General features: G+C 47.7%; 1 protein-coding gene across 14 annotated transcripts in view; it reads left to right on the forward strand.

Annotated features, from left to right (window-relative positions):
• SASH1 (SAM and SH3 domain containing 1) overlaps positions 1–23538 on the forward strand; it is a 288978-nt gene extending 265440 nt beyond the window's left edge. For 13 of the 14 annotated variants that reach the window (XM_045572612.1, XM_036415045.2, XM_045572613.1 and 10 more), the window contains 9 exons: positions 1661–1804; positions 5163–5298; positions 6139–6308; positions 7290–7499; positions 8426–8576; positions 13111–13224; positions 15956–17061; positions 18538–18669; positions 19965–21880. In XM_045572612.1, coding sequence (XP_045428568.1) covers positions 1661–1804; positions 5163–5298; positions 6139–6308; positions 7290–7499; positions 8426–8576; positions 13111–13224; positions 15956–17061; positions 18538–18669; positions 19965–20228 — 2427 coding nt within the window. In that variant the 3' untranslated portion in view covers positions 20229–21880. Of the gene's footprint in view, positions 1–1660; positions 1805–5162; positions 5299–6138; positions 6309–7289; positions 7500–8425; positions 8577–13110; positions 13225–15955; positions 17062–18537; positions 18670–19964; positions 21973–22158 lie in introns of those variants that run through there. The other variant, XM_036415044.2, reaches the window with a different exon arrangement.
• Positions 23539–23993: the final 455 nt, after the last annotated feature.

The raw sequence follows: 23993 nt of genomic DNA on the forward strand, positions 1-23993 counted from the left end.
ATAGGTGTTAGGTGTACAATTCTCTAATACATCATCTATATATTGTAGTATGTGTTCACCTCCTCAGATCAAGTCTCCTTCCATCACCAATTATCCCCCTTTACCCTCTTCTATCTCTCCCACCCCTTCTCCCTCTGGTCATCACCATGCTGTTTTCTCTGTCTGTGAGGTTTTCTTCTTCGTTTAATCCCTTCACCTTTTACACACACACACACACACACACACACACACCCTTTTCCTCCCCCCTTACTGCCCTTCCCTTATAGACACTTCTCTTTTCCACGGGAACTGGACCACGACCACCTGGGCCTCCATCTCTCCCTAGAGTAGCCCCATTCCTTCAGTGCCTGTGTTCCCAGTGTCCTCCAAGTCACACCTCCAGATGCATCTGGCCTCTGGGTCTCACGCTAGTGTTTGCACACACTGGTTTTAAGTGAGCATGGCTGCTGCACACAATCAAGGCCAAAGGATGGAGCCTGTGATTTGCGTTCAAGAGCATTTGCCAGCATTTCTGAAAACCAGTTTTATCATAGGCCAACTACACAGCCCCATATTAAGCCTAGGTCTTTCTGATCCGGGGTGTCCTGGGATGAACCTTGTCCCCTTGGGGCCAAAGCAAACCAGGCTTCTGTGGGCTGAGCTTCCTGGCTCCTCCGGCCCGCTGCTTCTGGATCCCAGTGTGGGGCCACGTCACCCCTGTGCTGTGCACGTTCTTCCCGTGTTTCCTTGGGAAGGCCGTGTGGACACAGGTGAGCTCTGCATGCAGTTTTGTTCTCCCCTCGTGCATTTTGCCAGGAAACTGCTTTCTCTTGTCACATGTCTGCTGAAAACACGCACCTGTGACTTTTGAAGCATTTGAGAATTTCCTGGAAGAATAAAACTATTTTATTTGGACATCAAATTTTATGGATTTGTAAACTAAGAATGTTACTTAGTCCGTCTTTTTAGGAAACGAGAGAAAGTGTGTTTTCTCTGACTTTCCAGGGAAAGTTGTCTTCTGTCTTCAGTGAAAAGTAAGACAAGCGGTATCCACAGTGTAACTGTTTGAGGAAAGGAAATTCATGAACTCAGAAGCCAACCACTCTGAGGGCCACCCTGACACAAACCCGGTCTGGTGTTTTCCTGCGATGACTGAGATGTCCCATTTTATACTCACCACGGTCCTCGGTGCTCACTAACATTGTCTTTCTCTCTCCCCCACTGCTGGGGTTATGCGAACCTTGGTTCATCTCTGTCACTCTATTGGTGAAATGCAGTCCCCGTGGGTATTTCCCATGGGGGGAGAAGTATACTGGGAGAGGGAATGTCCTAAGATTAAATAAAATAAAACGTATTTCACATCCCACTTTAAACAAACAAGAGCCCTTGGTGAATCGCTTTTAATTTTTAAAAAGAAAGATAAATAGCATACACCTGAAACTAATAAAAAAAAAAACCAATATTGAATGTCAACTGTAATTGAAAAATAAAACAAGATGAAAAAACGAGCAAAAAAAGTTAAACAATGATTAATAGCCTCGCACTCAGTTAACAGGAAACATTTCAGAATCCTAGGGGATGCCAGGATGTTTCTGAGACATACAACATTAATGGTTTCCACAATAAAGCCTGTTTGGGGACCTCGTTCCCTGTGATTAATGGTCCTTGCTTTGTTTTGCAGGGTAAAGAAGGAGATTTTGTGTACAAGGAAGTCATCAAGTCACCTACGGCCTCCCGCATTTCTCTTGGAAAAAAGGTCAAATCCGTGAAAGAGACAATGAGGAAGAGAATGTCCAAAAAGTACAGCAACTCTGTCCCTGAGCAGGTAGGCAGGTGCCAAGCGAAACATCCCCTGGTTCCTCCTGACACCAGGAAAGGAAGCCGAGGATGTCCGTGTGAGATTCTAAATGGTGCTGAACACTCAGACATTCATTGGCATTCTCCTGGCTCAGGACCATGCTTAGTTTATGTAGACGAGCATTTGGTACAGCAAACATGGAGTAAGCACTTAGGGTCATCCCAGCACCTTGCCTGGTGCTGGGAATACAAAGTGCAGGCCTTACTTTCTACGTTCAGATGGAAGGAGAGGCAGGCATGAAAAAAATTGCATTCTTTAGTGCAGTAAAGGCACAAATTTTAAACACAAAAGATTCTATTTTCTAAAATAAATCCCTTGCTACAAAATGGATGTCATTGGAATCAACCCTTAAAAAAAGACACTCAAGTTTTCTTAGGCAGCAGACCTTTCCAGTGTAGCATTTGTTGTTGAAACGCACAGCAAGTCTGAGAAGTAAACTTGGAAAGCGCTTGCTGGCAGTGGGCTTCAGCAGTATTCATGCTTCCACAGGGATGGGTTCACTCACTGGCTCTCTCTGCAGCTTTACGATAACTCAGAACTGATCCCCTGCATTCTGTAATCCCATCCCTAGAAAGATAGTTTCTATCTTGTGTGGGTGGAGGGACTAAAGGGAATTCTGACCCTTAGATTTTCAGAGCCCTCCCCTCTGGTACCTCTGTAGGATATGTTTTTTGTGGTCTGTTGAAGATTTTTAGTGTCTGCCGATTTTCTCCTTGAACTATGTAGGTAATGCTGGTTTACTTACCAAATATAAAACAGGGAAAGCGGACATGTGGGCTCAGCTGCTGCCCTCTGGTGGGCAGAGTAAGCTAAAATCCAAGCAGCCCCTTGTATCAATCTCACCAGCTAGGCAGCCCAGCCACCTAGTGATTCCACAAGGCCTGCCCAAGAGCCTCAGCAGATGGTAGTGGTTCTCACAGGGGTGGGGTGATTTTGCTCCCCCACCATCCCCAGGGCATTTAGACAATCACAACTGGGGTGGGATGGGCTGGGTACTACTGCCATCTACTGGACAGAGGCCAGGGAGGCATCTTAGAATGAGCAGGAGAGCAGCCTCACCAATATACAGGGCAGCACCCACATAATTGCCTCTCAGCCTCTCAGCCCCTCAGCCCCGGCTTCTCAGACCTGCAGGGCAGGTCGCTGCCTCCGCGGTGTGTTCCCTACGATTGTTCTCTGTGTTCTTTGCCTTTCCTGGCCCTTGGGTGTGGGCTTGATGGGGATTCTGTATCTCTCACCACAAATGAAGTGCACCCTGCTCTCCTGGGGAGCAGCTGCCATGGCAGGGAGGCAGCACCTTCAGTTTGTGGCACTTCATTTCGTTGGCTTTTCCCCTAACTAAGAGCTCGTGTATGCTTCCCGTTCATAGAGGTTTTCTGCTTGAGCACAGAACTTTAATGTCATTTGAACATTTTTTTCCTATAATTTTACTACTATACACCCACCTTGTATTCTTAGTCTTCTGTTTGTTTGTTTGTTTGTTTGTTTAAACTACACCAAAACAGTAATTTCACATAATTGGGGGGGGGGAGAGAAGGAGTAAGTGGCTATTATAATGCTTTTTGGGGAGGGAATACCACCCATTCTGATTAGGACTTTTACCTGCAATATGCCCATTACCTGGAATACTACCTGTTCTTATAGGGAATCCATAAGTATGTACTGAGTAAATAATTTTTGAAAGCATTTAAGAACATACAATATTAGAGAGGTATATTTAATACCACTATTGTTTAAAAAGCCCTAAAACCACATGTGCTTGTAGCAGAGGCATTTAAAAAAAAAGAATGTAATTGGATGTGTTATTTTATGATTTAGGAATGAAAATACATTGAGGCCCTGACTGGTGTGGCTCAGTTGGTTGAGCATCATCCTGTGCACCAAAAGGTCACCAGTTCAATTCCCTGTCAGGGCACACACCCGGTTTCCAGCTCAATCTCGGGTCGGGGGCCTGTAGGAGGCAGCCTATCGATGTCTCTCTATATGTATCTCCCCCCTTCTCTCACTCCCTCCTCCTCATCAGCCTCCCTCCCTCTCTCTTTCTCTCAAATCAATAAAAACATTTAAAAAACACATCAGGAATTCATACTTTGTAGCTTCAGTAACTCCCAAATAATGGCACCTCGGTTTATGGTTTTTGAGGCCAACCGCTCACTTTCCTTAAATGAGAAGCACAATGTCTTGGATCAGAAGCTGCCATGGCTGTTTGTTGACCTTAAATGTTTGCAGGACCCACAGAATCCTGTTAACGCTCTTCTGATGATTCGGCACCACACAAATAACAGGTTTCGTTTAGATGGTCTGGTGCTCACATGGCTGTGTGAGATGCCAGGGCGGTTTCTGTTGTGGCAAGTAAACCATTCTCACTGCAAACTTTGGAGGAGAGACATTGTCACACCAGGAGCCCAATGAGCGTGCTACGTTTATATGTGCAAAAGAGGGGCTGCCTGGCTGTGACAGAGCCATCCCAAAAGCGATCTGAAAGAGTCCTCACAGCTTTTTACTAACAACACAAACTAAAACATGGGAACAACGGATAATAACTAAACCTATAGACATTTCACCATAGACTGAAGAGTAGTATTAAAACAAACAAACAAACAACAACAAATATATATTGATTTCAGAGAGGAAGGGAGAGGGAGAGATAGAAACATCAATGATGTGAAGGAATCATTGATTGGCTGCCGGGAATCAAACCGTGATCTATTATTCATAGGTTGATGCTCAACCATTGAGCCACACTGGCCGGGCTGAAAAATTGTATTTTTGCTATGTAGCTGGGTCCTGAGTTGGTATTTCCTTAGCCAATTTTATTAATTTGTATAACTAGAGACATATCAATCTGGTCTTTAAAAAAAAAACGAAAAACAACCCACAAGGAATGTGTATATATTTACGGTAAATGTTTCCCTTCAAATAGATGATTTACTTCCTGGGAGTGATCCCAGATACACATTGCTAATGGATTCTGCTTGATCTGCATTTGAAATCCGGCTTCTTTACTGGACTGTTGAGTGTGCTGCATCTCTAAGCTTTTAAGGAAGGATTTTATGTAGGAGGTAGATAGATGTTTTTCAGAGGTTTCAAGAATTTCTGTTGAGCATGAAAAACAATTTTTAAGTGCTCAATTAATTGATACACAGGCCAGACTTTTAACTGGAGCAAGGATATAGATTAAAAAGGAGGAGAGCACTGGCTATGGCATCAAATATGGGTATAAAATTGGATTGGATTTGCTCTAGTTGAGGGCTAAATTGCTTTGAGTTACAAAATGACAGCTGTCCTCTCTGATGAAACGTAATTGTGTTGAAATCTGTTGCAGGACGCGGGCCTCGATGGAATGCCTGGCTCCCCGCCACCCTCCCAGCCTGACAGTGAACACATGGACAAGCCCAAGCTCAAAGCCGGAGGTTCCGTAGAGAGTCTTCGGAGTTCGCTGAGTGGACAGAGCTCGATGAGTACGTCTGCTTTGTAACTGTACATGATTTCCTATGGAATCAAAATCAGATTTACTGGGTGTAAGGTTCAGGCAATTTAAAGATAAAGAAGCCCACGGTCCTACCCTTAGGGTGCTATGAGAGAGAGAGAGAGAGAGAGAGAGAGAGAGAGAGAGAGAGAGAAGAGAGAGAGAGACCTACCAAATATCTGGACCTAGAATTGTCTTTGTTTAGTCGATGTACAGCAGTGGCACAAGGGAGAGGGTGAAGAATTTTGGTCAGAGAAGATAGGAAAAGCATCTCAGAGGGACGATCTGGAGAGTGGAGGAGGATAAGTCAAGTCTTCAAGATCATGATGACCAACACAGTAAGAGACGGGGGCAGGGAGGAGAATGATAGAAGTCACTGATAATGAATGTTGGTCAACCACTGGCAGCGGTGGTGGTGTCCTCAGAATGGTATGGGGAAAGGGACCACATTTAAATCCACCACTTTAAAGCACTTGGCCTTGGGCAAGTTATTTGACATTTCTGAGTGTGTTTCCTCACCGGAAGATGGGGTAAAAATGTTATGCCTGACCAATGAGAGGGCCCGAATGTTCTGGGCTTGTGATGTCACCTGCATTCCCAGATCACAGAGATAACTTGCTGAGTCCTGCCTGTGCCATGAGGGGCTGGATTTTAGCCTTCAGAAAACTCAGACCCTCCCTGGACTCATCCCTGGGTCCTGCTCTGGTCCTGATGTGGTCCTGGCTCATGATTCTGCCCTTCATGCCCTAACCTGCAGCTTCTTCGGTATCTTTCTGCTTTTCTCCACGGAACATCTGCATTTATCCTTCTTCTCCCTGTGTCTCCTGTACAGGTGGCCAGACAGTGAGTACCACCGATTCCTCCACCAGCAACCGAGAGAGCGTCAAGTCGGAAGACGGCGATGATGAGGAGCTCCCCTACCGGGGCCCCTTCTGTGGGCGCGCCAGGGTGCACACTGACTTCACCCCCAGTCCCTATGACACAGACTCTCTCAAGCTGAAGGTGTGCATCTGGCCTTAGGCTGGGCTCTTTGTTCCTTCTTTTTTTTAAAAAAAATATATTTTTATTGATTTTGTACAGAGAGGAAGGGAGAGGGATAGAGAGCTAGAAACATCGATGAGAAAGAGTCATCGATCAGCTGCCTCTTGCACACCCCCTACCGGGGATATGCCCGCAACCAAGGTACATGCCCTTGACCGGAATCGAACCTGGGACCTCTCAGCCCTCAAGCCGACGCTCTATCCATTGAGCCAAACCGGTTTCGGCATGGGCTCTTTGTTCTTTAGGAGGAGTTCAGTTCCTGTGTGGAGTGTTGGGCTCCTGCGGTGCATACTGGCCAATGTCTTGGCTGCCTTCATAAGCTGCCCTCCTCTGGAGGGAAAAACAGAACAGAACCAGCCAGCATTTGGGACAGAGGCAGGGCTCATGTTAATCCTCTGTCCTCACCACCTCATCCTCCTGCTCCAGAACCCCCACCTCAGCTTTCCTGTAGGATTCCTATTGCCCTCCAGGGTCCAGTGTCTGGCTCTCTCGCTAAAGAAACCTTCCTGCCTGCTCTGGGTGGTCAGCGGCATTAAATGGGGCAGACAGCATTCCATAGTGTAGGAAGCAGTCACAGAGCAGGGATTGCCACTGGCATTTTGGGGGAAATTCTTTCTCTTAAGCAGTAGGAGCTCTGGATGGTGGCGAGGCAGTCAGAGAGCCAGGTACCTCCCGCCTAGCCATGAGCACTGGGAGACAGACACTTCGGCCTGGGCGGCGGGAGGGCGGGGGGTTCGAGACCTCCAGCCCGTGTAGGTTCCAGCGCGGTCAGGAGTGTTCGGTCTGGCCCTCTCCCAAACTCCCGTTCATAAGGTGACTCGTAGGACCCTGGTTCTGGCCTTCCTAGTGTTTCCGCATGTGGGGGATGCAAACCTCTCATGGATTCACGATTCATGCTTAGGAATGTGCCTAACGGACAGGTCTTTGTTCCCTGGGCCCCAGAAAGGAGACATCATCGATATAATCAGCAAGCCACCCATGGGCACCTGGATGGGCCTGCTGAACAACAAGGTGGGCACCTTCAAGTTCATCTACGTGGACGTGCTGAACGAGGAGGAGGAGAAGCCCAAGCGCCCCACCAGGAGGAGGAGGAAAGGAAGACCACCCCAGCCCAAGTCCGTGGAGGACCTCCTCGACCGGATTAACCTGAAAGTCAGTTCCCTCCCGCTCTAGTCCCATGCTGCCTCTCCTTCTAAACTAAGCAAGAGAGGCCTCTCTCGGGGAAGGGGAGAGGGTGCTCTTATGTCCTCCCTTTTGGGTGGCCTCTTACTGTGATGAGTCGCCATTATTCTACAGAAATGGTTGTCCGGATGCTAATGCTGCCCTTGACCTCTGTCGTGGGTATCAGCTAAGCTGCGGGTCAGAGTTTGCTACTAGTCCCCCAAGAGCAGTTTTTAAAATGCTCCCGGCTTGAAGCTACTGCCTACCAGGAAAGGCAGTGAGCACACGCCCTTCTGTCCCTGCTCACTGGGCTCCACAGAGGCTTGAGTGTTCGCTCCTCTCGCCTCTCCCACATCATTGCCGGCATCTGGCTGCAGTGCTGGGTTCTGTTTCCTCCTTGCAAAACAGCCTTGTTTCCGGGGAAGTCCCAGGCCTTTCTGAGTTGGATTTCAGTAGGTCTGTAAATGAAATGGCCTTGTCCCCAGTGCACCGTGTGGTGGTAAAGAGATCAGCTCATAGCAAGGGCACAATTGAAATGTAAGCCAAGGAACCTGTCTCCGCCTGCGGTGCAGATCTTCTTAACCCGTGATCAGTGAAATGCCTCTCCTCCCTCCCCCCACCTACCGAGCCAGAGGACTTGGCGCTTACACATGGCACACTTACACATGGCACTACTCTTTTAATTACCGTGTTTCCCCGAAAATAAGACCTAGCGCATGGAAAAATAAGTCATCCCCTGAAAATAAGACCTAGTGCAACTTTGGGAGAAAAAATTAATATAAGACACTGTCTTATTTTCAGGGAAACAGGGTAGTATAACAACAATGATAGAAAACATTTAGGGGTTTGAGGCTGGTTGTCGGTCATGGATCACGTGGCTGAGCCTGCTGATCCACATCTGTGCTCTTTCCTCCCAGGAGCACATGCCCACCTTCCTGTTCAATGGCTATGAGGATCTGGACACCTTTAAGCTCCTGGAGGAGGAGGACTTGGATGAGTTAAATATCAGGGACCCAGAACATAGAGCCGTTCTCTTGACAGCGGTGGAGCTGCTACAGGAGTATGACAGTAAGTCCCCCCACCTCTACCCCCACCCACGTGGCAGTGTTCCTTACATCATTGCACTCAGTCACCAGAGGCCTCCTGTGAGCAGCCAGCATCTTCTTAGGCCCCTGGAGTCACTCATGTGGTCCTACTTTTTCCAAAGCCCAAGTCCATTTCGTATTATATCAAAAACACAAAGACGTAAGTTCCCAGGGCAGACCTTCCCGTGGGAGCAGAAGAGAACCTTACTGCTGATGTCTTTTCTGACGTGATTCCAGGTACTGGGTGAGGAAAGTGCTGCTCACTGAGTATCCAAACATCAGAAGTAACACTTATTTCTTTAAAAGAACTGAAGCAAAAATGTTCACTTTACTTGGACTTAGAAGGTGGATATGTGAAACTGTGTCCAGTGACAGAGAATGGAATCACAGCTTTGTAAAGAAATGCAGTAGGTGTCACGTCAGGAGCTGTTGAGAGGTGTGGTTTCAGCAGGTCGGTGGGAAACCTGGGCCCCAAAGTGATTGGCAGATGGGGAAAAGGTTGCCCAGCCGAGGGTTAATTACTTCTCAGAGCACACGGGAGTTATTTTCTTCCTGAAAAGTTGGCTAATGAATAAATGAAATCCATCAGCTTCCGTGGAAGGAGCAGGAAGTGGCTGCAGTGAATACATAGAGCAGAGAATCCCATATCGCAGGGGCTCCGCCAAAACGATAGCTTTTTCACAGCCCGTGAACAGAACTCAGCGGGCTGGCAGCTTTTATGAAGTCTGTTTAAATACACTGTGTCCTTTGCTCCATTAAGCTAGTCTTATCTCGCTCTTTCTTCTTCAGTCTGACATAAAAAATATTCCTGAAATTATTCATCACAAACAGAGCATCCTTTCCAGCTACTGAGTTCAAATGCATTTTCTTTCAAGTGCTTTGCTTAGGGATGTCAGCAGCTAATAGCATTTCTATTGTAAAGACACACCAAACCGTGGCTAATGGTGGGAGAGAAAAACTGTACATTCCTGAAGGCATCAGGCCCCAGAGACAAGGAAGCACGTGTCTCCGCCCAGGAGGCCCTTCCTCTACCGAGTGAGACGGGGGACCACTCGCCATCAAGTGGCTGACTGAACTCTAGATCTACACACTGCCTTCAGGAATAGGTTTGGAGGGAAGAGTGTTCCCTAGTGAATATCACTTTAAAACCATGTCTCTTCAGTAGTAGAGGTGTCTATTGGGGTGGGGGTGGTGTGGTGGTCTGGGACCAGGTTGTGTTAAAGAGCCTGGCTCAGTGCCTGTGTGGCCAACCAGCTATATTAAGAGCAATTAAGGTTAAATCATCTGGTCTCCTGGACCACATCTGCTCTATAAAATCACTCATCTGCTCTTCCTCTGTCGCTGAGAACAGCTGGTTTATAAGCTCTGCCCGTTACCATTCAGAACATGGGAGGAGTGATGCTAATAAAGGAGGAGGCAGGATCTGAGCTGAGTGTCTATTCTATCTCATTGGCTCGGACACCCTGTTCCTTTTCGGAACCTCAGCCTGAGGTTTGCACAGGAGCTATTTTGTAAGGGGCAATCTTTGCCTGTCATGATGCTCCCTCAGAGGCCCAAGGACCTCTTCACAAACCCATTTCCAAGGTATGCGATACCTCTGTTTACAACTTCCCTAGTGCATCAAGCGGCACTTCCTTTCGCTGGCTGTAACATGCAGGCTTCCAGGACTCAGGGTGCTCATTAGTGACAAGGCTCTGTGTCCAGATGATAAGGGTTTACACTCAGCGCAGTTAAATTCTGCGTTTAAGAACTCTGCTAGGTAACTGGCCACTTAGAGGTACACAGTGGATATATGTCACACTACATTCCTCATCACTGGACAGAGAGAGAGATATACTGAGGTCTTGGAGAACTTGCAGGCTTCTAGCTCAGCTTCTGCAAGAGCAAGAAGCACATCTACCAACCTGCCCTGTTGCACCTGTGCCTGCGCAATGCCAGCCTTCCTGCAGGGTTCCACTTGGAGGAGACTCCCATTGTCCAACAGCAATTGCCTACACTGATCCCACTGTCCCAGGGCTGCCCCAGAAAGCTCTCTTCTTTACGAAAATAATTTCTATAAGAATTTTAATGAGCAGCTCTTTCAAATATGCAGAAAGGTACAGAGAAAAATAAAACAGTTCCACATATCCACCTTCTAAGACCAAGTAAAGTGAACATTTTTGCTTGGATTCTTTTAAAGAAATAAATGTCACAAGTCCATTGAAAGGCCTGCTACCCAAGTATTCCCTTCCCTTCCCTTCCCTTTCTTCTTTCAGCAATAACTGCTCTCCAGGAAATGGCTCATGTCCTTGTACACAAGAACCTTCTGATGTCTGGATACTCATCCGTGTCTTAGCATATTCCTCCTCCTCCTGTGTGTATGTGTCTGTGTGTGTGAGTGTGTCAAAGTTGGGGTGTGGAAGAGTTTTAGCTCCATCAAAGTCCCTTCAGGGGCAAGTTCAGAGTCAGCCCGACCGTGCAGTCCTCCGCTCTTGTTTGACTCTGAGAATTCTCCTGGTTCTAACTCACTTTTTTTCCTCTTTGTGCCTTGAAATTAATTCTAGAAACTGCAGGGAGAGGATTTGGCCTTGATTCTGCCGCACTGTTAGGGGTGCCCCCACCTCCTCTTTCTCTCCAGTGGAGGAGGGCAAGTTGCTTGGGAAACGCTGGCTTTTCCTTTTAAGGGAATTTTGCTAAACTTGAGAGTTAGGTTTCTGCTCAGTAGTTGAATCCTTTAGGGAGCAAGTGACAGCAGCCCCTTGACATATGCCTCGTGATTCTACACATTGACCTGGTGTTCGGGTGATGGGAGCAACCCTTCCCCTCCCATCTCCATGGTAACGTCAGGTACCTGCTGTGTCTGATGAGGCTGACATCCCCAAGGATGTAGATATCGTCGGCGTCATCACGTGGTGTCGGGGGACATGTTTTCTGTTTAATTCCCACTGGTCAGCACTTTGGGGTCTGTTTTAGCTGAAGCAGTAACTGTCCTTGCCAAGGACAGACTACATTGCTTCCTCTTCCTAGGTTGTAACTGATAGTTCAAAGCCCTCATTTTGTAAGTATCATTTTCCCAAATAACATGCTGGGCTAGGACAGAGACCACTCCAAGTCCACAGACTCTTCCACAATGATTTCATCACTCTAGAATGTTCCACTTTTTGTGTAGGTGGCGGAGGGGTAAGATTCGCTCTTGTGCATCCAATTAGTTAATTTTTCATTAATTATTTAAAATTTGGGGGTCTATTTTAAGGGCTTCCCTTGCCATGATTTCTGCTAAGATTGCTGTTATAAAATGCTTTCCATGTGAGTAGTACAAACAGGAAGTGGTAAGTGGACGTAGAAGCCGCTGGCACATATGTGGATGGCAACCATTCTGCCTTCCCACAGTTTACTTTTTTAATGACCCGAGAAAGGGCATCGGATTTCTGGTGTGTTGCTTTCTTTCTTTCTCTGCCTCTGTGGCAGGAGGGGAGGACATGTGACGAGAAAAGGAAAGGAACATAAAGCCGCTCATCATGCAACTAGTTCTTTTGGTTTCTGCGTTAGGTGCCCAAGCACTTACTCTGTAGAATAAACAAAAAATGTTCGTGGTGTAGCTCCATCCCGGGTCAGGCCACGTGTGCCCTTACTGTGCAGCGTGCAGAGTGACCGCTGGCTGGTGAAGCCCACGGGACTTCCATGGGGACTTGCTCTAGACAGGCTTCCACTCATAGAAGCACCTGCTGCCTTTCTTCAGAATCAGGGCGTTCAGCTCTCGTCACCCACCTTCAGAGTATTTATTACTCGGGGCCCCAGTGAGAGGGCTTCCTGAACTCTCCCTGCTGTATCCTTTGGACAGAAACGCTGACCCAACGCAAAGGAGGGGGCAGAAGGGAAAGAACGCGCTCCAGCGCGGTCCTCACCACAGACGCACAAGGATTTATCCCCGGCCCCTCCTGGGTGTAGGGGTTTGTGTCCCCTTCTGCCCGCATTGCTTCATTGAGATGATGCAAGGGCCAGCACATGTTGCCACGGCCAAAGGATGCCTGTAAATTGTAACAAAATTCGCAATTTCATTTGACACTTTTATGATAGCTGCTAAATTTGGAAAGCTTGGGACAAATAACTTGAAACACAAATCTTAGAGAGTTCTAAAAAGCACAGGCCCAACTGCTGTTGTGAGAGGGTCGTCCTCACTCTTTACTTCCGCTCCATGGGACCATCCCTGGGAGAGGACCCTGATTGGTCTTTCCCCATGGTTGGCACAGGCTCTGGGTTCCTCCTGCTCTGGGTAACCTAAAAAGCATCGATGTACTCCATCTATCTACTCTCAATCTCCAGAATTGTCTTCATGGGAATAATTTATTTGAGAAGAAAAATATTCTGATCTCGTCCATTTTATGACTTTAAAGTAATTAGTGTTCTTCCAGAAGTCAAAGGCTTAAAAATGTACGGTACGCGTGGTGATGACTGATGATAAAACTGGGACTTGGTTGACTGGGGAGCTCTGCTTTTTTTTCCGCTTATGGTTCCATGCTCCGTCTCACCTGTTCCAGGTAACAGCGACCAGTCTGGATCCCAGGAGAAGCTGCTCGTTGATAGCCAGGCCTTGAGCGGGTGCTCCCCACGGGACTCGGGATGCTACGAAAGCAGTGAGAACCTGGAAAACGGTAATGTCAGCACAGACCACCCCGGAGGCCCCGCCATGTGTTTCGGCTAATGACTGTCTGTCTTCCTCTGTCTGAGCTTTGGGGACATACAGGCAGTAGAAGGAGGGCATTTTCCAGGATTATTGGTGTTTAATGAAGATCCTCAGGGAGAATAAACACCCTTCAAGAACCCAGGCAACTGATGTTCTTAAGAAATGACTGCATCCCTTTTCCTGTCGGTTAGCCTTCTGGCCCTCCTAGGACACAAATGGAGAGTTCAGGAAAAAGACCCTTCACTTCCCATTATCCTGGAACTCCTAGAATCTTAGCACTCAGTGTCAGTCCTGGGAAGAGCGGTGAGGTTCAAAGTGAGGAGACCTGGGGTTTGAAGCCTGAACAGAACATTTGTGAGCTGAAGACATTGATCTTTCCTTCATGTCTTTGAGCCCTCTTGCTTCTGAAATGCAAGAGGAGTTTCTCTTTCCTAGATTGTTGTAGGGCTTCAGCAAAGCAGTAATATGTTAATAGTATCCAGCATTCATTCAACACTGACTGGGAAATGGGCAATGGGCTAGGTGCTTATATGTGGATTACTAATTATCACTCAAACCCTGCAAGGCATATGGTATGGATGGAGACTTTAAAGCTCAGAGAGGTTATATGATACCTGAAGCTATTGTTCTTTTCTACGCTGGCTCACAATAGACTCTCAGGCAATATTTCAGACCTTATTTCCCAATACCATGAGCATTTTCAAGTCCGTCCTCTACTTAGTGTCATCATACATTGGCCAGCGGTGTCTGGGCTTCATTGAACTGTAAGCCAGAAAGGCATGCAGTTTGTATTTGTTATAGTAAGTGCCTTCATAAACCAGGGATGGGTTAAAATAAGTGGGCCTATTTTTAAACAAAGTTAAAGACATAACATACCACGGGGGACCTCTTTGCATATGTGTTTGCGTATTTATTCTGTGGAGCAAGAATATCTCAGTGCTTGGGGCTATCATGGAGGGGCCTCTCATTTCAACATGAGGATTTTGAGGAACCCCTCTGAGAGGATGATGCCAAGCCAGGGCGTGAGGTGTGGCTCCTTCAGCCCCATCCCCATCTCTCGCCTCAGTGTTTCTTCTTTGGTACATAGGAAGCGCAAGGAGAGCAGCCCTTAGTGTTGTCATGTTAGCTCCGGGATCACAGTTACAGGGACTCCTTCACTGAAAAGACGGGTTCTGTGGGGGTCTATCAACGATTACAGTATGAAAACATCTAATTAGTACTAAAATTAAGTGAAAAGGCAGACTTCATCCAAACTAGGTCTCTGACAATAAAAGGTCTACAATTACATCTTAAAATATTGTATTTTGTCTTTCAAAAATCTCAAAGTTTCTGATCAGAATACAACTACCCACCTCTAATAAGGTCCTTCCTTCCTCCTCCTTCAGAGAGCTTGGCTGTGGCTCAGAGTTATGGTCCCCACACGGCACCATTGGGCCAGCCCTCCCCATGGGCTGGTTAATTCCTAGAAGTTATCTCTTGGCTCATGTTTTATCAGCCCAGGGTCAATGCATACAACTAGCATGGTATTAACCAAAAATGTGACAAAGGACAGTGAGAGGAAGAGAGAGATGGATAGATATTGATGAAAGCTAAGCATTTAGCATAGTGCCTGACCCTTCGCTAGTACATTCACAGTGTGGCTTAGCGGCTAATATCAGTCAACAATTGCCAAATAAGTAGATTACGTCTGGTTGATAGTCCAGTTAATAGTCTGACAGTTTGTTTTGATGAGGGCCATTGTTTCACTGAGAATTAGAACCCTGTCAATATTTTATAGATTGTCTCAGGCAAAATACTCTCTTAAGCTTGTTTGCTTATTTGCACCGTGGTTGGTTGGCTGCTTCTAGGATTAATTTATTTCTGACGCAAACCACAAAGAGGGGAGGCTGTGGAGGAAGGTGTGATTTGAGAAGTCCGTGGTGAACCTTAGGGGTCAGTACCCTTTATGAACTACTGCCCCCCCTGCCACCGTGACCTTAGGGATCGATGCTCACTAGACGAGTGGTTCTCAACCTTTCTAATGCCGCAACCCTTTAATAAAGTTCCTCATGTTGTGGTGACCCCCAATCATAAAATTATTTTCGTTGCTACTTCATAACTGTAATGTTGCTACTGTTAGTGAATCGTAATGTAAACATCCGCATTTTCAGATGGTCTTAGGCTTTACAGCAGCGGTTCTCAACCTGTAGGACATGACCCACAGGTTGAGAACCACTAGCAGGGTCACCTAAGACCATCAGAAAACGCAGATGTTACTTGTGGTTGGGGGTCACCACAACGTGAGGAATGTATTAAAGGGTCGCGGCATTAGAAAGGTTGAGAACCACTGGTCTAGACGGAAGTCCCGACCGTGTGGTTCCTTAGTGGGTTGTGGATGGTCAGCCTCTTCCACACGGATTGCAGCTGGGAACAGACTTCCTGTGTTGCCCGACACAGCACATTTCCTTCCCACGTAACTCCATTAGTTTCCATCTCCCTAAGTCCTTTCATAAGACTAGGAATTTTTTCTCAACATAAAAACGAGACCATAGTGACCCTTTTACCACTCATCATCACATCAGGAATGGTGCTTGTCTGCCCTGAGTGTATGGAATCCCACCCTGGGATGCAGGCGTTGGAGAATTATGCTAGCACACCTGTAGATGTCTGCTTGATTCACCTTTTAAGACGGGATTGTAACCCACTTCCTTGTCTCGCAGGCAAGTCTCGGAAGTCTGGTCTTCTCTCTGCCAAGTCCTCCGCCGAGTCCAGCTTGAAGTCCTTCGGCAGGAGTCAGCTGGGCCCCTTCCCCACGCTGCCGCTGCCCAAGGCGGCGGGCGCCCTGAAGCAGGGGGTGGAGGGCAGGCTGGGCAGCGGCCTGAGCCCGCACCCTCTGAAGGACTGTGAGCCGCCCTGTGTGACCGGCTTGAATAAAAACCGGAGGAGCCTCCCCGGCTCCATCTGCCGGAGCTGTGAGACCCTGGAGGGCCCCCAGCCCGTGAAGACCTGGCCCCGCTCCCAGTCCCTGGATGACCTCCAAGGAGAGCCCGACGCTGACAACGATGTGCCTGGCGCGGTGACCGAACCCTGCCCCCAGACCGTACCCGAAGTGCCACAGAAGACAGCCCCCTCCGTCGCCAAGGCTCACGGCCCCCGGGGAGAGTCTGCTGTTGACAATGCGTTGCTACTGACCCAAAGCAAGAGGTGTCTTGACCCTCAGAAAACGACTACTAAGAAACTGGGCGGCTCCATGGCAGCCGCTTCCAGTGGCTTGTCACCTCCTCCGTGTTTGCCCCAGAGCCAGGACGCTCAGCCTCCCAGGCACGGCTTCACAAGGACTCCTCTCGAGGGTCACAGAAAAGGACTTGATCCCGAAGGGACCTGTCAGCCCCCGAACGCCAAAGAGGGTGAGCAGAGGGGCCCCGAGGCCACGGCGCCAGGCAGACATCCCACGCAGCCCCCGCCCGTTCCTGCCAAGAAGAGCAAAGAGCGCCTGGCCAACGGCCTCCACCCCTGCCCTCCGGGCCCCGGCGCCCCGAGCCTGCCCCTAAAGAAGGGGGGCTCCGGCGGCTCCGGCGGCTGTGCCTCTCCCCAGGCCCCCCAGCCGCCCTCCAGACAGGAGCCCGGCAGCCCACCGAGCCCGCGGCCCCCGCCCTGGCTCTCCGAGCTGCGGGAGAGCGCCAGCCTGCAGGAGCACGGCGTGAGGCTGGGCCCGGCCGGGGCCAGGAAGATCTCCTGCGCTCGGGGAGTGGACCTGGAGATGCTCACTGAAGACAAGTTACGAGCTGAAGGCATCGACCTCACCGAGGAGCCCTATTCCGATAAGGTACCCACGGCCCCGGCCCCATGTCACTGGCCTCCGCTTTTGTAGTCAGGCAGTCAGGCGAGAGGAGCACCGGCTGACCCAGGAGGCCAGCCCGGAGGCGGGGGCCGTTCTGACAGAGCGCGGGGTGGCCGGCAGCAGGGGCCTCTGCAGCTCGGTGGTGGCATGGTGGGGGCAGAGTGTCCAGATTAAGTGCAAATACAGCCGTGGGTGGTCTTTTCCTTTCTCTTTTTTTCTTTTGCCTGTTTGATTTTTATTTTTGGCAGCTGAACATTGCAGAGAGAACAGTCAATCAGTACTGCTTTCTGAAAGGCTTGGTTTAGAGCCGTGGTTGGGCAAACTGTGGCTCGAAAGCCACATGCGGCTCTTTGGCCCCTTGAGTGTGGCTCTTCCACAAAATATCACAGCCTGGGCGAGGCTATTTTGAAGAAGTGGTGTTAGAAGAAGTTTACGTTTAAAAAATCTGGCTCTCAAAAGAAATTTCAATCATTGTACTGTTGATATTTGGCTCTGTTGACTAATGAGTTTGCCGACCACTGGTTTAGAGGGCAGGACAGAGCTGAGTCCCAGTTTTCCTGCCTTAACTCAACATGTATGTTTTTAGACATTAAAAATCCCTCATTTCATTTTCCTATTTGTAAAACAGAATTGATAATAACCTACATAACTACCTCTTAGAGATGTTATTAGGAACAAATAAAATAAATGTGAACATACTTTGAAAATTATAGAACCCTATTCAGATGTAATAATTTTATTGCATATCATCTGGTATGGATAACGGGGGAAAAGATATGAAATTGCATTGTTCCAAGAACATGGAACTTTATAATGAAAACTCATTTCTCATTTGAAACAAATGAAGATGGTCTACCAAGACCACGATGACTTTGAAGACAGATGAGAACAGATGTAGCCAGACGTTGCTCAGGGAAATGCAAGCTCTGGTACAATAGGATGCAGTCGTGGCATCCTTGTAATAAAACTGTCGTGACCACATAACATCCTCCTTGTCCGTAATGTCTAGTGAATTACCCCCTTTGGGACGATGCTATAACCAATTGGGTCCCCGGGCCAGCCTGCGGTATAAGTCTTGGCAAGGCGCAGCAAGAGGCTATGGCAGAGCAGAAGGCTGCCCTTCACCCTGCAGCTCAGGAGACGGTTTTCAATAACATTTTGCAAAATGATCAGATAGAGTGAGGTGAGGGCATTGGCCCTCCAAGTGTAGGATGATTGTGTTCTGCTTTAATTATGTTTCAAAACATTTCTAGAGCTCATTACTACCTGAAAGATGAAGGTGTAACAGTATTCCCTCTAAGACACGTTGGCTGTAGAGAAAAATGTGTTCCCTTCCAATGAACACTTCCTGTGCTGTTTCCCAGGCGTAGCTAGGTGTCCTAACCTGCCTTCTGTTGCTGTCCTTGGAGAAAGCAAGATGCCTGCGACCACCCTGACACCACATTTCTGTTCCCCTCGCAGCACGGCCGCTGCGGGATCCCCGAGGCCCTGGTGCAGAGATACGCAGAGGACCTGGACCAGCCCGAGAGGGACGTCGCCGCCAACATGGACCAGATCCGCGTGAAGCTGCTTCGCAAGCAGCACCGCATGGCGGTGAGCGGCCGCGGGTGCTCTGCGGGGCCCCTCTCCCCGCTTTTGGAGTCCGTGTAGTGATAGAGCTTAATGATGACACAATAAGAGAACTAGACTCACTCCCTGACAACTGAAAACAGTCAGGTTTCAAAACTGCATTGGAGTGCTTTCATGTCAGCAATACTGCAAAGTGTTCTACAATAGTAGGGGAATGTGCTGTAGCTTAGCCAGTCTGTATGGGAGAAACATTTAGGTTTTCTCCACATTTCCCCCCCAGTAACGTAGTAAAAACCATTCTTTGTAGACATCAAAGGTTAATTTCTGAGGAGACATTACTTGAAAGGGTTTGCTTCCTGGAGAAGGACACCCGGTCTCAGGGTGTGCACACGGGGTAGTCCATTACCTTTTGTAAGGTCTAGCCCTTGGTCTTCCCCCAAGTCCGTTTTCCCGTCCTAATACTCGTTCTTATTGTATCTTAGATTCTTTATAACAGTATTGATAAGCCTTTAATCTTGTAGCTGTTCCTGTAGATTCGATTGCAGTGGAACATCTATTTGATAAGCACACAACCATGAGCATTTTACTTGTCACCCTGTTGCACAGGACGGCCCACCTCTTCAGTCACCAGGGGGATCTCTCCCCAAAGAACGGGTCACCCCAAGATACAGCAGCCAGAAATGCAAATGCTCGGAGTGTGGAGAGTTTAAGGCTAGATCTAATTCCACGTACCTTCTAGAGCAGTGATTGTCAACCTTTCTAATGCCGCAACCCTTTAATACAGTTCCTCATGTTGTAGTGACCCCCAACCATAAAATTATTTTCGTTGCTACTTCATAGCTGTAATTTTGCTACTGTTAATGAATCGTAATGTAAATTTTTCCAATGATCTTTGGCTCTACAGAAGTGGTTTCTCAACCTGTGGTCGCTAGCAGGGTCGTCTAAGACCATCGGAAAACACAGATGTTTACATTACGATTCATAACAGTAGCGAAATTACAGTTATGAAGTAGCAACGATAATAATTTTATGGTTGGGGGTCACCACAACATGAGGAACTGTATTAAAGGGTCGTGGCATTAGAAAGGTTGAGAACCACTGTTCTAGAGCCTCAACTTACTTCCTTGAAAATGTGTCTCCCCTCTGAAAAATCCAGACAAGATTCTTTATGCCCGTTGGGTTTTGACAGAGAGCATCATCTCTTGCTGGTAGTACAGCAGTGTTGTAGGTTAGCAGTGTTCCTCTTAGCAGTGTTCCTCTTAGCCCTCCTGTGGCCCCTGTGGAGTCTTTTCTAAAACCCGTTTTCTTCCTTCACCCAGATCCCCAGCGGCGGGCTCACCGAGATCTGCAGGAAGCCCCTCTCCCCGGGATGCGTGGCGTCCGTGTCGGATTGGCTGATCTCCATCGGCCTGCCCATGTACACCGGCGCCCTCGCCGAGGCGGGCTTCTGTACGCTGGGCCACGTGCCTTCTCTGTCCCACACCTGCCTGCAGGAGGCGGGCATCACCGAGGAGAGACACATAAGCAAGCTCGTGTCCGCGGCCAGACTCTTCAAGCTGCCGCCCGGCCCCGAGGCCATGTAGCCAGGCCCGCGGGGGACCGCCTGGCCGGAGCCACCCTCTCACTGTGCTTACGACGCTGATGCAACTTCTTCTTCCCTGGACGTGCAGACCAGATCCAGAAGAAGGGCCCAGCGTATGGCCTGATGGAGCTCGACACCTTGGCTCGGGACCGATGACCCTGTCTTCTCCAGGAAAGCCCCTTTGAGGAAGCACAGGGGTGCTTCTCTTTGACCCCCCCTCCACCCCCAAAGAAAAGAGGAGCACTTGTTTTTATTTTCAGAACAGGCCAGAAGCAAGATGCCAACTCGCCACACATGCTGTGCCTCCGGTCTGTGGGTGCGCTGGGGGAGAGGGCTGAGGGCAGAGGGAGGGGCAGCCAGTTCTGGGTCTCACGGTGCTGCCGTCGACCTTCTGTCTGTGACCCCACAGGAGCCCCGAGGGCCCGACAGGCTCAGCCAGCTAGGCCAAAGTCACAGACTCGGGAGTGATTGTACATCGGTGGACATGCTCGTTAGTTCAAAAGTAAGAAAACCTGTCTGCACTAAGAGGAAAAGAAGTCCTGTTCTCCTTCAGATAAACGAGACATTGTAATAATTGCTTTCCAGCAGTCCGCTTTTATTTGCCTTAATGTACGCTTCCAAGCAGTTATCTAACCTAGTGCTCACTGCCCTGTAACCATAGTTCCAAGTCTTCGGCTTAGACTGCCGTCTAACATCTGGGACTTTCCCAGCAAAAAAAAAATGGGCTTTTCTGATGATCGCCTCTTCCGTGGCTTATTTTGTAGGATTGTTTCCCTGGCACAAATGTCACGTTGGCTTTCAGTTTTTAAATGAGCTACAAATCTAGTGAAAAACTCTCTGGAATTCACAAAGAGACCATGTGTGTATATGTGAGTGTGTGTGGGGGTGTGTGCTTCTGGAACCACCTTTCGTTTTAATCAGTGTAGGACATTACCCTGTTGGTCACTTTGCTGCCATATTGGCTTGGACTCCTGGCCAGGTCCATCCCAAAACTCGGTCATCAGATCAGGCTGGTTTCAGAGAGATGTTCTGGAAACGGGAAGTAGTCTGAGATGTTTTTAAAGCTCCCCCCCCCCCATTCCCTTTTTACCATTAAGATTTTGTTTTCCTTCTTCTTTAGATAATTCTTTTAATTCAAATAGAGGTTCATTTTGGAGCCAGACATACCACATAGGCCGCAGATTTGCTTGTTTTGTTCGGTTGTTTCGAACTGATATCAGCCCATTCTATCCTCCCTTAGTCTTCGTGCCTGATTTTCCAGCCAGCAGAAATGTAGGCACGGATAAGGTTTCCATTGTTACAAGATGACTTTGCTTTACGTTCTTACCGTGAGCACTGTGCTGTTAAGCATTGGATGTGATTATTTACTATACAAATTCAACACAAAACTCTGACCCAAAGTTCTGTGATATTTCACCTGCTCACTAAGATAAATGATTTCCCTCAGGAGGGAAAACAGGGATTTCCTTCATCACAAAGCCATCTTCAGTGTTTGCTTTATCTATTTAAATCATGTATCGGAGGAAAGAATGTTGTTCTCAGGTGATGTATGTATAGTTCATGCTTCGGTATGCATTTTTAAAAATAATGCACATGCTTCCGTGATACCTTCTGTAGGATGCCATGTGAAGAAGTTGTGGAGTTCTAAAATAAGAAAGCGAAAGCTGTCGAATGTCTGTGGCACTCTTAAAACAGCCCGTTCCCATCACCTTGGGATGTGAAATCCCAGTAAGCATAGCCCAGGGGTCGGCAAACTCATTAGTCAGCAGAGCCAAATATCAACAGTACAACGATTTAAATTTCTTTTGAGAGCTGAAAACAGACTCCTTTGCATGGGCCACGAAGTTTCATTCGCACTGCAAGAGCCACACTCAAGGGGCCAAAGAGCCACATGTGGCTCACAAGCCGCAGTTTGCCGACTACTATCATAGCCCATCTGGGAAGTAAGGCGGCTGCGGTTCTCCTGTGACCACGTGGTGGAGGCGGGGCTAAGACGGCCCCTCCCCTGTGTGTGCTGGAAGCTCAGCAGGACATGTAAGGGGCCCTGCTCGTATTTAAAGCTGAGCAAAAGGACCACCCATAAATCAGGTAACAGGGGAAGGAGAAATCTTGTATGAATTCCCACATTTGGATTCATTTTCACTGCAACGTTTTCATTTAAGAAAAGGGAATTTTCTGAGCTTGAGCTTTTGAGAATGCCAAACCGTGCTTTTGTCACTCTTCCTCGGAATCCATGGCCTTTGCATACAAACTTCAAATTCAGGGACCACGAGTTGTTGTCGGTGGGAAGGTCTTCCTAATCTTAAAGTTCTGAGGTGGTTTTTACTTGATTGTGCTTTTTTAAAATCTTTTTTTTTTTTTTTTTTTTATCGTTAGTATTTGTTGGGTCTTCTTTTGCTTTAAACTCTTAACTTGATCCTAGAAGAAAAAAGAAAAGAAAAAAAAAAAAAGCCTCTGTGTTTGTGGTGACATTTGACCGAGGTGGTGTGGGGCCGCCCGCAGGTGGTGGGAGGCAGGCGGTCGGTGTCAGCAATATCCAGGTTTACTCAGTTGCCCTCGGCACAGGAGGCTGAGGAATCGGTGGAAACGGTCTTGGGAAGGCACAAGAGAAACCTGGAAAGACAGTTAGGCTCAGGCAGCTACACATCCGTGGTGTACATTTTCACTTGGAAGCTGTCTAGGAGGAGATGCAGCCAACCCAGGCCACTCCTGACACTCCCATGTAGCCGAGCAGGAGAGAGGTGTGTAGGGCCTGCCTTCTTAGCCAGAGGCCCTTTCCTTCCACCCGCACTGGGGGCGGTGACAGGGGAAACCACTGGGGTATTGGTAATCCGTTCCCGATTTAGCAGAGTGTGCTTCCATGCCAGCAGCCAAGGGAGGCAGCTCACCAAGTCCCTGCTGCCTGTGGGTACTGTGCTCGTTACAGAAAAACAAACCTGGTCGTCCGAGTCCGCGTTTCCTTGATTTTTAAATTGATAGAGAAAACAAGAAGCTGTCAAGCAAGTTATATAACAACTAACAACATTGCACTTTCTGTATATGAAATCAGTATTTAAATAACTTATTTTTCTCCATTGCTGTTTTTAAACATTGTAAGTAGCTGTAATATACCAGTACCAGTATGTTTTCGCGATTGCTTCAGCCCAAGAAAGCTGTGTTATTGTTTTAAAAATTGTAAAAAAAAAAATTATTGTGACAATTCATTTAGCAAAGAGAAAGGACGGAAAGGGTTTTCCTATGTATCAAAACTTGTCTATAATTGTCATCTATGTACCTAGAAAAAAAAAAGTAAATAAATTTCTTCAGTTGAATACGCCTCTTTGGTTGTTCCTTGGGTGTTTCAAATAGGAATGGAAGAGAAAAGGAATTTGTAAAGTGTGGTTTAAGATAGAAGACATAAAAATAATAGTAACTGTGCATAATCACTGCTGCCATACACCCCTCACTGTCTGACACACACCAATTCTCTTTGCCAATGTATTGCAATTTTTTTTCACATGTTGCCAAGTCAAATTGTATAATCACAGCATCTTACACCATGAAGAGATTGGTGGAAGGCATTCATTGATGGGAAGTCTAAGGCCATCATTTTTAGATGAGGAGTTCTGAGGCTACATAGGTGGTTGATATGTCCAGTTTCACACAGTTAGCAAAACCCAAGCTTGCTATTGACTAAATAAATAAACAAATAAATAAATCTACATTGGGATATTCTAGAAATTAACTACACAAAAGTCCTTTTCAACATGGATGTACCACAATTGGC

The sequence above is a fragment of the Pipistrellus kuhlii genome, unplaced genomic scaffold, assembly GCF_014108245.1.
Source record: "Pipistrellus kuhlii isolate mPipKuh1 unplaced genomic scaffold, mPipKuh1.p scaffold_m20_p_5, whole genome shotgun sequence".
NCBI classification, from domain to species: domain Eukaryota; kingdom Metazoa; phylum Chordata; class Mammalia; order Chiroptera; family Vespertilionidae; genus Pipistrellus; species Pipistrellus kuhlii.